The following is a 15010-nucleotide window of genomic DNA, read 5'->3' as shown; positions in this document are numbered from 1 at the left end:
TTTCCCCATAATATCTTATTCTGAAATTGGTGTGGGTGATGCTAACAAGACTAGGGGCTAAAAGTACAAGCTGGTATCAAGAACTTTAAAAGTTAGAGATTATTTTTGTCATTAAAGAGAGGTCCAAGAGGTCCCTTCCTGGTAACATTTGTTCTCTAATATACCTGACAGAATTAGAATGCATGAATTTGTAAAAGACATTTAATGAAGTTTTATTATCTTCCCTATCTAATCCACTCCCTCAAAGTGGTGAACTCTACACAATCAATGTATTGATTATGTAGATTATTTCCATGATCAATATACTATTGCTTTAGTAAGACTATAGAAAATAGAAGTAAAACAATACAAAATGCAATGCTTCTGTGCTATAATAAGTAATAGCTAGGCACCTGTGGCTCACACTTATAACCCTAGCATCTCAGAAGGCTGAGATCTAAGGATCATGGTTTGAATCTAGCCCAGGCAGAAAAGTCCATGAGACTCTTACCTCCTATTAAGCACCCCAAAAGCCAGAAGTAAAGCTGTAGCTCAAAAGGGTGGAGCAATAGCTTTGAGTACAAAAAACTCAGGGACTGCACCCTAAGTTCAAGCCAGCCCAAAGGCCAGCACAAATCAATAAAGCCATAATAAATTATAGTAGTCATTTAAATTAAGGAAATGCACCTTTACTTTTACTTGTACAAGAGTAATGAGTTTTCACTAATGCAAACAAAAGTGCTTATATGCCATATTAGTTACCAACAACCAATATGGCTTGTTATTTGTAAGTCAGACTTTGCTTTTTCTAAAACTGGTAAACTAAATCAGTGTAGTTGTGCTTATTCACTATGCTTATAAATATGCCTACTTCCTATTTCTTTCAGAGATTATCCAACTTAAAATTTCATTAGCATCTTTCCACAAAAGGATTTTTTCTCATAACGTGTACTAGGACTCTATCTGGATTCTACTGAGATCCTTTGTAAGAGTTCAAATGTAATTAATTCTTTCATGTTTACACTATGGTAAAAGCTTTCATGACATTTTATTGGTGCTTTTTCTATCGTTATCTCCCAAATGTATAAAAGCTAGCATAGGGCTTATAAATAATACTCCATAAAGCACATGTGCAGACTTTAGTGCATTTAAACGTGAGGTCATCTTTATTCTGTCTTCCCTTAATTATAAAAATACTCATAAGGAGGATTAAAGATGAACTAAACATTTAAAACAAGAACAATTTTCCCACATATGTCTCACAGTGAGGTAAAAGAAGTCATGACTCATGCTTATGACATATTCATCCACAATCTTAATAAATACAAAGTCACTTTGTAATAACAAACTGATATAGGCCATCACGGTGTTCTCATAATTGACTGTTACCAACCAAATTATTAAAATCATTATCTCATCATCAGTAACAGCTGTTTTGTCATCTGACACTTTTCCCAGAAAACAAACACATGGTAGCATCTCTAGTTCACTCTTTCAATAAAGAATTTGACTTAACAGGCCAGTAAGTCCCTGGATTACAAATTCTCACTTAAGATATTTATCTTTGCTCCTCAAAACAGTACATGGCCAAATCTGAAGCCGAACATGAGTGAAGACAGTAGAGAAATAGTCCTATTTTTACTTTCAGAGTGGCTTGTCATATTGATAGAGCTAATGAAGAAATCTTGATCCAACTCAATTCACCAGTGCTTATGAGCAGGAAAACATAAGCCTACCCTGAAGAATTATTTCTTTTTTAACTTACCAGAGGAAGTCCTTTAGCCAACAGTTTCTCCTTCAAAACAGTTACTAACTGAAAGATGTGATCTTCCATTTCTTTGCTAGTAGTTGTATCCCCTACCCTTTGGACTATGGCAATGTCCAATCATCACATAGACCCCTTCACTTTACCATATTACTTATAAACTATGAACACAGTTTTTTCACTTAAGACCTATGAAATCCCCAGTCTTCTCTGTCCTCCAGACACTTTTCACTGTCTTCCATTAAAAAAAATTGTATATATAATGTATATTATAAATATATTTTATTATATAATATATAATTATGTAATAATTATATATCCTTATAATTATGTACCCTTTGTATATGAGTTATTATTTTTTTCTTTTTTGTTGGTTATAGGGCTTGAACTCAGGGTCTGTCCCTGAGCCTCTTTGTGCTCAAGACTAGTGCTCTACCACTCTGAGCCACAGTACCACTTCTGGTTTTTGAGTGGTTTATTGGAGATAAGTGCCTTGTGGCACTTCTGCTTGGTCTGGCTTCAAATCATGATCCTCGGATCTTAGCCTCCTGAGTAGCTAGGATTATAGGCATGAGCCACTGTGAATTTTCAAATGAAACAGTAAGGTTGATAAATACCATGCTTTAATTAAGGTATTGTCTTAAATTAGACAAAACTCAAGCTATAAAATCTCTAGAGATATAGTCTAATGGAGAAATACTGTGCTCAGACTCAGATGGTTTAATCAGAGCTTAAGTCATTGGCTAAGGTTTTGTTGTTGTCTGGGTGATTACATTCTATAATTATATAATTGAGAATTCTTCCTTTTTGGAACTTGTTGCAATCTCTCATTCTTATCCATGCTTGAAGTTTAATGCTTGAAGGTTGTTAAGTGTTAACTAACCACCAGTTAACTTGGTCAGCCTTTTTTCCTCCATGCTGGAAAGAGAAGCAAATAGAATTTGCTGGTGCTTTTTCTCAACGTCTAGAGCATGTGTGTGGAGTGCTTTGTGCTGCCAAAGTTTCTTTATTCAATATGCTGTTAACCTCTATGCCACATCCCTTAGGGAGAGGAAGCGAAAACCATCCCTGGTGAATCTGTCACTGAAGAACAATTTACTGATGATGAAGGCAACCTCATCACCAGAAAAGTAATCCTCCTTGAGATTTCATGCTTCTCTTGGCATTTAATTTCCTGCATTAAAAACACCGCTATTTTTTCTGCTAGAGTGTCACCACCTCCTGAAACAGAAACATCTTTGCTTCTTTCTGTTGCTTCCTACAGATCACTCGGAAAGTAATAAGACGAATTGTCCCGCAAGAGAGAAAACAGGATGAAGTGGTAATGGAGAGGGATTGCCAAGGAGAAAGTAAAGGATAAAAGCTTGTGCATTCCTAAAAAGCCCTGCAATCAGACTGGCATCTGCAGTGTGGCAGCTTCAAGCCCTTGCTGCTTTTGATGTGCATTTGATCAGGGTCAAAGAAAAAGACTTGCCTTCCTAGCATGCCTGAATGTTTACATATGTATATATCACATAGATAATACTGTCTTCAGGGGTTCACAGAGATCTGTGGATGATATAGTGTTCTAGTTGGATAGACAAAAAGATAAAATAGAAACCTTTACCATTAACAAACTTCTTCTTGGGAGGGCCCAAATCCTACCTTGGGGTTGGCCTTAACTGGGTGTCTTACTGAGACACCTCCATTTGTGTGCAGGACAACACAAAGGATAGGATGTGAACATTAGGATAGCTAAAATTTAATTCACAATCCATACTTCCAAGTGATCACTTTCTCTTGACTGTGTATTCTGAAGGGAAATCTGAATTCCATCTTCACCTGAGGGGGTTCACACTTTAGGTTTCCCTATTTCCAGTTACACAGCCAAATTCATCTGAGTGGTACCATTCACCCAACAAATTTCAGGTTATCAAAGCATCTAGCTGTTTTTCTTTTCTGTTTCCCTAAGAAAAAAGGAAGCTGAAAATGTCCACGTACTAGATCAGAACATTAGAAAGGCTACTTGTACATTCGTTTAAATAGGGTAAAAAAAAAATAGGGTAAGAAAAAAAGACTCACTCTCAGATTAGTGTGTTCCTAGTGCTCTTGTTTTATGCGAAATTAGTGTCTTCTTGAGTCTTGGAATAGGGAGTGTATGGGTAATTCCACAAACTAAAGAAGACAAATAGTAGACCAGAAAAAGTTCCTTAAGTCAACAGTATTTCCTTGATACTTAGTTTTTGATTAGAGCTACTGAGGCATTTCCAGTTCATAAATTACAACTAAATGCTATTTTTTAAATTGAGATTTGGTGCCTTTTAAGCTTAAGTGATGATTTCTTCTAGCTTAACTCCAGGAAATGGACAAGCTGCCTTTTTTAAAATCACTAATGGTTAAATTGTTGTGAAGTCCAGCCATTGTTATATTCATTTTGATGGTGTGTTCTTGCTTGCTTTGATGCTTATCTGTGTGGGTACGCCAATTAGATTAGATGCATTGTTGGACATGAAGTGCCAATATGTTTCAGGAACAATTTCACTTACCCTAATCCAGCCTCCAGCAACCAGAATGGAAACTACTTTTAAAACTCTTCCACCACAAAATCTTAATATGCACATTCCTTTTAAAGCAGGGAGAAGTTTATAAGATGAAGACGAAGAAAGAAATCCGACATGTGGAAAAGAAGAGCCACTCGTAACAGTGAATGGTCAGTCAAGGAGCGCAAAGTGTGCACATTCCACAAAAACGGGGCTGATGCTCCTGTGAAACCTAAATTTTCCTAAATAAGAAATTCAGATCTTCTCTTTTTCCTACAGAGTTCCAGCTTTGAAAACAATCCAATATGAACTTGTTTTCTTTCTGTGATTCTGGATGCAGATATATGCACATTAAAACCTGACTCTAGTTCAGTCTATAAACTCTCTCCTGGAAAATGAGGCAGAAGTTTGAATGTAAATGGTTGCTTGCAGAAGTCAATGTAAATAGTGATTTTTTAATCTCCTGCTGTCTTAAGACTGAGGTCTCACTATGAAATACAGTAGCCATATACAATCTAACAGGAAGACTATTTAACAACAAATAATGCTTATAAATGCACTCGCATTTTCACACAACAGCATCTAAGAATCTATTCTCGATTGAAACACAGCATAAGTTCAGTGACTAAATCTCATACAGTAGCAGTATGTGGTTAAGCACACCCATAATTCCAGGCCTCAGAAGGTTAAGACAGCATGGACCACAGAGACAGACTATCAGAAAACACAAGTGACTTGGAGAAGGCAATAATGGTTGAGCTGTTAAAAAGGATTTGCAGATGCTAGCTTTGGTGGTGAGAATGGCTAAGCCAAGAGATCAACATGACTTGCTTTTTATTAACTGAAAATGGAAAAATTAAGAATGGCTTGAATGTATCTATAATGAATCTACCTGTCTGTCTCTTTCTCTCTGTCTCACACACAGGGATCAACCTCAAATGAAAGCCATGACAAAGATGTACATCAATACTAAGCATGAGTTTGCTGTATTGAATCCATTTATTTAAGCAACTCAAGGCAGTAAACGAAGTGCAAGTAGAGGAGAGTTCAGTCAGCTTTAGTATGCCCAAATAAGCTTGGCAACTTGTGCAATCATATACTCAGATTCAAAATGGGAAAGAAACACAAAGATCACTTAAGCCAGCTAAACCCTTTTTCTCCAGGAAAGTGTATCTAATATCTAAGAGTAATGGCACAAAGAAATAGCTGTACTTCTAGGGTCCTTTAGAATGTATGCATATAAAAATGGCTTTAGAATTATACACATTCACCTTGTAGAGAAATACCATTCAAAGGAGAAAGGAGTTGAAATACATTCATTTATATGAATGTAAAAGTAACCAGCCCAAAGCAAATGTAATATGTCCATTGGAAAGAATAGTCATTTGACTGCAGACCTAATTTTACCCCTCCAGGGTAGTGTTTGCCTTCCATAAAGGAACTTAGGAAATGAGTTCCAGAATACTACCCAGAACTCCAGAATATTGAATGAATGTTTTGGACAAGAAAATCAGTTTGTGGATATAGTGAATGGTGAATGTTGTATACTCCTGCTAACAAGCTTTAAAAAAAAAAAATATATATATATATATATGTATGTATATAACATGGGATGGGAATGTGGCTTAGCAGTAGAGTGCTTGCCTAGCATGTATGAAGTCTTGGGTTTGATTCCTTAGTACCACATAAACAGAAAAAGCCAGAGTGGTGCTGTGGCTCAAGTGGTAGAGCACTAGCCTTGAGCACAGAGAAGCTCAAGGACAGTGCCCAGGCCCTAAGTTCAAGCTTCACAAACAGCAAAATAATAAAAGAATTATATATATATATATAATATATATATGTATAAAACAGAACAAATAAGCTAAAGAAATGCTACCCAGTTTTATGGAGTTTTAGGTAGCAATATCAAAATTTTTATTATTTACCCTTTTAGAACCAATTGACGTTTGAGCTATGTGAATTCTACCATTTTGTCTTTAATATAGAGTCATGGCTAATGTCTTTTTAACCATTTTTGTAAAGTCTATACTGTTTTATAGTTTAAAATGTGTGTTCTTTTATTTAAGCCATCAAATAAGTTTGGGAATAGGCCAGGCCAATTTTGGTTGCAGTCTTACAGATAATGACACCAAGGCTCAGAGCAGCCACATGATATGGTAAAGTTAGGCTGAATGCAAAATGATTAATGTCATCCAAACTCTAATGTAGTAGGAAGGCAGTAGTAGCAGGAGAGAGTTTACTGTCTTGGAAATTATTCCCACATTGTAATCATCTCATATCAAAAAGACTCTTGTATACTAGACTCTAGGCAAAACGTTTACCTGGTGGTAATTACCAAGACAGTACTATAAGTTTTCTTTAGATAAAAGGAAACTTGGCTTTAAAGTAAGTGATGTACACAGGGTTCTGCTGAGGAGAAGCAAAAAATTTGAACTCATCTAGGGGCTGGGAAGGTGGCTCAGTGGTAGAGCGCTTGCCTTGCATGCATGAGGCCCTGGGTTAGATTCCTCAGCACAACATAAGCAGAAAAAACTGGAAGTGGCACTGTGGCTCAAGTGTAAAGCATTAGCCTTGAGCTGAAGAGCTGAGGGGCAGTGCCCAGGCCCAGAGTTCAGGCCCCATGACTGAAAAAAAAACAAAAAAAAACTCATCTAGAGCCTAAGTTCTTTACTATTCAAATAGTATTTGGTAGTTATTAGAAACTCAAAAGCAAATTACAAATCTGACACATGTACAAAGGCAACCTGTAGTAAATATCTTCCTATTCTACATTCATGCTGCCTTGTCCTCTTCTAAAAGAAAGAAAATGGGCTGGGAAGGTGTCTCAGTGGTAGAGTATGTGCCTTGCATGCATGAGGCCCTGGGGTCAACTCAGCACCACATAAGCAGAAAAAGCTGGAAGTGGCATTGTGGCTCAAGTGGTAGAACGTTAGCCTTGAGCTGAAGAGCTGAGGGACAATGCCTGGGCCCAGAGTTCAGACCCCACAACCAACTACAACAACAACAAGTCTTCATTTTTAAGAAGAAGTTTTCTTGTAAAGCGAATTTTACTTCAAGTACTACTAAAAGATTGGATTAGTGAAGTGAAGGCAAGGGATCAGCCTCAGATGAAAGCCATGACAAAGGTATACATTAATCATGGCTGAATTCCACATTTCCCTTCAGAAAATGCTCATGACCTCACCCATTGCTCAAGAAGTCAATAGCACTGTGAACAGCAGTACTCCTTGCCAGGCCTGCACTTTCTTTGAGGCTGAATGTTTTATTCCGTTTTTTTCAAATGTTTTGACCACCTGCCTGGCTCAGTGTGGAGGGACAAGGTATACAATGGTGAATAAAATCTCCATAGGCACTGCCTTTCTAGATTTCCCAGGTCTATAACCAGGAAGGAAAGGAAATGGTTTAAGCACAGAGAATATAACACAGGAACCAACTGAAGTAATGTGAACACATTTAGACTTGGGAACAGAGTTTTCTAAAGTCACGACATATAAATTAAGATCTTATTTGGTACCAAGTATGAAAACAATGGAGATGAGAACTATAATGGATACAGCATGTTTAAAGGCATTGAGGTAGGGAGAGGCCTACTGTACCTGAGGAAAGGGAAGATGAATACACCAGTGTCTTAGAAGATAGGGAAAATAGGACATGCACAAGGTGATGTGAAAAATGTACCATCATTTACAGCCCTGTGGACCAGAAGTAAGGGTTATATTTCATTCCAAGAGGAGTCTGAAGCCTTTGTAGTGTCTTAAGGGAGAACCTCACCTGATTTTTTTTTCCCTTTTCTTCTGTTTTCCACTTCCTCCTCTTGTCTCCTCTATGTATACAGTGGATGAGGCAATACAAGTTAAGGTGCCAGTTAGGAAGTCTGTGCTGTGGCCAACCAAGCCGTAATGATGGCTTGAGCCAGGATCTGTATCCTACTGTTAGGAATTTGAAAGATTAGTAGCACCTGATGGAGTAGCTTTGGGGTAAAGTGAAGTCTTGAGTCAGGAATGACTTCCAGGTTTGTGTTATAAGTAACTTGGTGATATAGAAGGGGAAAAAGAATGGATTGTGAGAGTCAGACCATCTAAACCTTGAATTTAAAGCCCTATAGACTCATTGAATTTAGAGCACTCATGAGACATCTAAGTATTTTAGGTAAGTATATAGTTTAAGGAAACATTAGGACTGCACATATTAAAAAAAAAAACACATGTTAGTAATTGAGACCACTTTGTACAACTACTTATAGGTTTTTTCAAGAAAAAAAAATCATGGTAGCCATTACTAAAGATATGATTGAACACTACCGATGTCATTAACTAGGAAGAAAATTGAAGAGAATAAAACTGGAGTTTGGAAAGGAGCCCTAAAGAGCACCTATTTTTCCAAAAAGTTTAAAAGGTCTCCCCTGATGTTCCTTTGTTTTGGCTTTTAGATTGTCCAATCTAAAATTGCCTACATGTTCATTCTCTACTTTTTAGCATATTTGGTTTTATCTCAGAATATTAACCCAGGCTATATAATATCAGTGGGAGAGAGAAACTTTCCTCGTAGAGAATACAGATTAACTGAATATTGTCTATTTATCAGTGGCCATGCCCTTTTGCCTTCCTATAGCCTATTCAAATAAATTTGTGCAATACCCCATTTAGGCAGTAGAGGGAACTATGTGGTTTAGGAAATTACTCCAAGTCTCTACCATTCATTTGAAAGAAGTCTTGCCTACTATATAACTCCACAGTCTAGTCCAAGAGGCAAATGTGATCAGAAGTAATAAAAATAAAAAAACAACTTTTTCCTATCAGATTTGTAACTTCAAATATTTTTCAATCATGGCTCACTAGCAAAGAAGAGGCTCAGAAAACCCTTTTTGTCTTAGTTGAGAACAAATCTATTCTGACTTGGAAACAATTTCTAAGCTACATTTTATTATAGTTACATAGAATTACTGTTTTTGAGAATGTTTTTAATCCCCCTGACTCCTGTAATTAAGACAGGAGAGTGAAAAGGAAGGAAAAGAAGAGGGAAATTGGGTAGGAAGAGAAAGGCAGAATTAGAGCAAATGCTTCTCTCTGCCCATTGTGGGCTGTGGGAAGGCCATCAGAAAGGCTTTCCTCAAGTGCTACTCAGCAACATGGCCCAGATGAGTAAGAGGATACATGGAAGGGTAAATTGGCTTCATTAGGAGAACAGAAACAACCTTGAGGCATAAAGAATGGGAGACATGATTTTAAAGATGGAAAGTGTAACTGGTCACAAATTAAGGACCAAGAAAAAAAGTTGGAAGGCGATATGGAATTGCTAAGGGGTACACAGTCTAGATCCTCAAAGTCAGGCTCACAAAACTGGACCAGTCAGATCCACATAGCCTAGTCTGGAATCTTCAGAATTTACGATGAACCACAATTCACATTTGAAGGTCACCTCAGGTGACCTGTACACATTACACTTGGAGATGCACCCCTCTAACACTGACTCTCACATTTTTTTTTAATAACAGGCTCTATCCCAAGTAATTCTGGAGAAGTCACTATAGGATGTGAGTTGAGACTTTTCTTTTTTTAAATTGGTGTCTATTAATAAAGCATTTTGGCCAACAGATGGCCCTCTTGTACCCATGTTGTTAGGACCCACACAGATTGAGAACAAGAGACTTTTAAAGGGTAATTGACCTCTGCTGTTTTGAAGACAAAATACACCCATTATTATCCAAAACATACCCCATAGTTAACAGCATTTTTTAAAAATTCTACCAACTACTATAGCTAAAAAGGCAACATTTGCTTGTGTTGAGAAACACTGTGTTTCTTATTGCACAATTCAACCAGGAAAAAGCTGGATTGAGTTTTAGAAGTGTTAAAAATAAAAGTTGACCTGCATGAACTTACCCAGGGTCATAGTAACCTCAAAAATATATAAATTTACTAAAAATTATCAAACTATATATTTGTAATATTTTAGATGTGGCTTATAACTTGCACAGTAATTAAGGTATAAAGTTTAAATATGGGGGCCCCCACAGGGAATAGGGCTTAAGTAGAGAAAACTGCTGAGTATTCTCCCTAAGAAAAAGAGGGAAGACTCAGGTGACATTATCACTGAGCTGTATAAGCAGCCTGGTGCCTGGAAGATTAGAGTTCAGTGGTAGAAACAGACGTGTGGAAATTCCGATCTTCCTGGGAATTGCCCACCTTCTGTAATACGATCTGCCCAAATGAGTCACTTTCCTTCTCTAGAAGCCCTGCAGAGTCCTGGGAGGAAGGGACGAGATCATCCAAGAAGGAATGGATACTTTGGTGTTTTTTGGCTCCAAGCTTTAGTGACCTGAGACATGAAGGTCAATTGCACTTTGGAACAAAAAAAAAGGAAGCCAAACCTCATAATGAGGAGACAGAAGTCGTCTTATTCAAACTAGCCAATCCACCTAAAAAGAGAGGCACTTGTCTGGGGAAATAAACCACCTCAAAGTGGGTAGAAACACAATTAGGCCCCCACAGAAGCAGAATTGTAAAGGTTCTCTTGGATTAGTTTTAATGGAATGGTGGGGGGAGGGGGTGGGTTGTTTTGTTTCCTAAAACCATTCTTGCCTCAATTTGGGATTTCTGTTAGAGGTCTTCAGCAGGAATTCAACTTTGTCAGTGTTTCACACTGGTGAAGGCGGAAACACTCAATATTGAAAGAACTTTGTTTTAGGAAGGTTCATTGTAAGATTGGTAGTGTACAAAAGTATGAAATGCTCTGCTGAAGGTTGATTTATTTTGACAGATTAAGCTGACTATAATACACTGATGCCTTATACAGATATCTTCCAGTAGGACAAGGACATTTTCAGCAGAGAATTAATGCAAAAGCTCAAATAAAATTCATTTATTTCATAGACTTCAAGCAAGTAAAGGGACAGTATTAATTACAACAGTAGAAGTTTGCCCTTAATTTTAACTTGCATGAAGAAAAACAATTTCATAGTAATGAAGTTTGTTAGCCTTTTTCAAAGATCAATTGGCCTTTCATCCAAGGGGACTTGAGCAATGCTGAGATGCAGGATCCTAACTCTGTACACTGTACACTCATTGCCGGAAAGCCCCACCTGATCTGTTGTTGGGTGGTGATACTGATGGTCATCTCTCAGCAAAATCATTTCATAAATGATAAAGACAGGCCCTAAGGACTGCAAAATGGCATGTGAGAGCTTCCAAGACAAAACCAAGCAACTGTCTTTCCAAATCAGTCTCTAAAACCATAAAACAGTAAAGTTTTATGAAGGTCTTAATAAGGTCATGCCTTGCAAGAACATTCCAGTACACCCTAGAACCTGGTCCACTAAGGTATTCAGCAGCGCCAAGATTTCCTGTTGAATAGCAAGGAAGGCTAAGATCTCTGCAGGCAGGGGAGGGAAGAGAGAAAGGGAGAAAAAGAAATCCAACTCACTACCTATTGTCTCTCTTTCCACAGGAGCATGTGTATTTACTGCCAGTATTGAAAATTTAACAGAAGAAATATCAGCAGGAAGTAAAATAATTTATGAAGAAGGGGGTGTGTGTTTGCTGCTTCCACACATTAATGGCATGATTTTTTTAATGCAAAAAGAAAAAGAAACCCACTCACCTTTTACTTTAGCATGAGCCAATTTACAGAGCATGGAAATTCACTTTCATTTCCGGGATTGGCGCGTGTGCAATGAGCAATGCAGTGTACATACAAGAAGCCATGCTGTTAACAGTTTCTCTCAAGTAATTTGGTGTCATTTACAAAAAGGAAGAAATTCCTGCCGCCAGAGGGACAGAAGGAGATGAGACGATCAAAATACTGAGAAACACTAAAATTACTGAATCCACAACAGCTCGCCTTATTTTTCTTGGACCCAAACTGTCAGGGTATAAACACTATTTGTTTCTTTTTTAAAACATCGATAGTTTTGCTGTAAATAACAACACTGTATAAATTCTAACAGAAAAAAAAATAGAATAAATGTTGATAAGGCACTGCCTCTTAGAACACAAACAGAATATTACAAATGCATTTAACATAATAGGGGCTCAAGTGACTTCACCCTAGGAGGGAGGGGACTCTGGGGGTGGGGGGAACTCTTCACTGATTCTTGTATATTCGCAATTATAATGTTTGTATATGCAAAACTGCTAGCTTGATTTTAAAAAGAAAAAGCAAATCTTTAAAAATCTGCTGCAAATTTAAATAATTCCCCAGATGAGGAATTCTGTAGTTCTGTGAAAAAAAATTTCTTCAGAATATTAATATTTTGATGCATGTGTATCACCTTATTTTGATTAAATCTTTTTCCAATTTTGCAAACACTACAGTATACTGCAACACAGAAGATTTTATCTGTAAACACAAAGCCCTTCATCTAATATTTGTTGCTATTGCCAATTTTTCAATGAAATGACCTAAAAATTAAAAAAAAAAATCACCTATACAGTAGTTGCTTTCGGGGGTGGGGGGAGGCTGTTAGTGCTTTAAAGGGGGGTAATGCTTGCCGCTATAGAGGTGGATGGTGCTCCTAAGAGGCCCCAGTTGGGGGTATTTAAAATGAACTGAACAGAAATCCTTAGCTAGTAGAATGGCAGCTCGCTGTAAAATTATTCCTGTATTGTGTACTGGCTATAAGATGTAGTCACCTTTCAGTAAGCCAATCATTTGTAACCATTCTAGCAGTGTCATATTAGGTTAATAAGGCTGCTACTGTGTTTTCAAGGGCATTTTTATTTGGGTTTTGGGTGAAATTCTTTCCTTTGTTGATTATATTCACATAAAAATCAACCTTCATGGACACATAGATTCTAATGACATATGTATGAAAAACCAGACACTGGATGACCTAGTCAATTATTTAAGCATATAATAAATTGTGTTAAACTCTTCACTGACCTGTGCTCTACAGTGTTCTTGTGTTCTCTGTCGAAAGGCAGCTGAGTTCATCATCTGAGTTCCTGGCCCCACCAATCTACCCACTAGTCCCATTGGTGTTTCTGTAGTTGCTGAAGAGACAGTTCCTAACATTCAATTCTACCCTGAAAACTCCCAGCTTGTATAAGTTTTGTGCATCTTTGGAATGTGCCAGCAACTGACATCTTATTTTTATCCACATCTGTTTAAGCTGCTCCCCACCCCTACCCCCTGCAAAAATAAGGAAATTGGGGTTCTCATAGCCACTGTGTCAAGTAGTTACAAACCAGCACTCCCAAGAGGACTCCAGCCTGTAATGACTTTTAGCCCCCCCCTCCCCAAACACTGGTTTGGGTTTTTTTTTAATTGGTATTTGTTGTTAGTGCTTACAAGTTGGGAGCTTTCACAAATTTCTATCTTTTGAAAAGATCTGGCAACAATGAGACAAGTTGTCCTTGTCCGCTAGCCAGGTGTGTGGTCTTAAAATATACCATAGTCCCAGCTCCATTTCTTATCTTTGTGGATCCTGACTAGCCCAGTAGGCACTGGATTTAGAGACCCAATCACTATGTGATTTTAAGTTCTACAGTAGCAGATGTGATGACTTTTTTTTTAACTTTTATTCTAGCCCAGAGCCTGGCATAGAAATAGTGATCATTAGTAATCATTATCATCTTTGAAGTTGGAGTGCCCACTATACATCCTGTCTCTTCTAAGTACATTCCACCTCTTAGCACATCTTCAAAATCAAAGGATGAAATAAATACTGTCTTTGGCAGTATTTGTCCTCAGATAAAATGAGTGCTTGGAGCCTTTCAGCATTGTCACATTGCCTGTCCATTAAAGATTGCCAAATGGGACAAGTTCATCCCAAACTAGATTAAATATCAATGCAGAAGACAACTATCAAGAACCTATTTTGCATAAAGAATGGAACTAGACTGCATTTTCAGGGTGTGCCAAAGAAATGAAACACACTTCCACATCTGCACCAAAATCATGTTATGACAGGCAAACTGACATCACTGAAAGTTGTGTCTAGCCTCTGTGAAACCACAAAGGCTCACATCTATAATCCTAGCCACTCAGGAAACTGATGTCCAGATGGCTGAAGATTTAAGGCCCATAGGAGAGATTCTATTTCCCACTAACCAGCAAAAACCAGGCTGGAGTTATGGCTCAAGTGATAGAACACCAGTTGAGTGAAGCCCTGAGTTCAAACTCTGGTACTAGCAAAAAGTAAAAAATGATGGCTCAGAATACAGGTGTTTCAACTTCCCACCTAAGAATTCTGAATTTCTGACTCAGTCCTTAGCAGAGGTGGCTACCCTTAGTGAGAAAGTTAATGATATACGCTTGTCTTGGTGTTCAATGGTTTTGTTGATGTGCCTGGAAATCTGACTTTAGAGATAAGTGATGGATAAGCTTCAGATTAAACAGAAGTTCATAAATTTACTCAGGAGTATATTATGCAAATACGATCGGATTTTTTATGTGTATATATGGATGGGACAGGACAAATGTTCCATGTGCCTAATGGAGTCAACCAGCCAGCTTATGAAAATGTATTTTACGTTTTTCTTTCACATTGCTGTTTAAAAAATGAACTGTGAATGATAAATTCCTGATATTTACTGTTTTTTCTCCATTTTATATTCCTATCTACCAAGCTCTAAGTTTGTTCAATGAAAAGGTATTCTTACTATATTGCCAAATGCCGGCTATACACTGCAGGATGATGTAATCTCTTCTAGAAGGGACCTGCTCCACTCCACACCTAAGCAGCCAGCCTCTTTCCTCTGTAAATAAGGACTGCCATGGCATCCTGATGTTATACCATGTTCATTCC

The 15010-nt window shown here is 37.6% G+C and overlaps 1 protein-coding gene across 7 annotated transcripts in view; it reads left to right on the top strand.

Annotated features, from left to right (window-relative positions):
• Ank3 (ankyrin 3, node of Ranvier (ankyrin G)) overlaps positions 1 to 13142 on the top strand; it is a 292644-nt gene extending 279502 nt beyond the window's left edge. For 6 of the 7 annotated variants that reach the window (XM_013017142.1, XM_013017144.1, XM_013017145.1 and 3 more), the window contains 2 exons: positions 4356 to 4433; positions 11710 to 13142. In XM_013017142.1, coding sequence (XP_012872596.1) covers positions 4356 to 4424 — 69 coding nt within the window. In that variant the 3' untranslated portion in view covers positions 4425 to 4433; positions 11710 to 13142. Of the gene's footprint in view, positions 1 to 4355; positions 4455 to 11709 lie in introns of all 7 variants that reach the window. The other variant, XM_013017143.1, reaches the window with a different exon arrangement.
• The last annotated feature ends 1868 nt before the right edge of the window (positions 13143 to 15010 follow it).

This window comes from Dipodomys ordii, unplaced genomic scaffold, assembly GCF_000151885.1.
Source record: "Dipodomys ordii isolate 6190 unplaced genomic scaffold, Dord_2.0 Scaffold34, whole genome shotgun sequence".
In the NCBI taxonomy this organism is placed as follows: Eukaryota; Metazoa; Chordata; class Mammalia; order Rodentia; family Heteromyidae; genus Dipodomys; species Dipodomys ordii.
The sequence above is the reverse complement of the archived record's forward strand: the minus strand, read 5'-3'. Positions and strand labels throughout refer to the sequence as shown.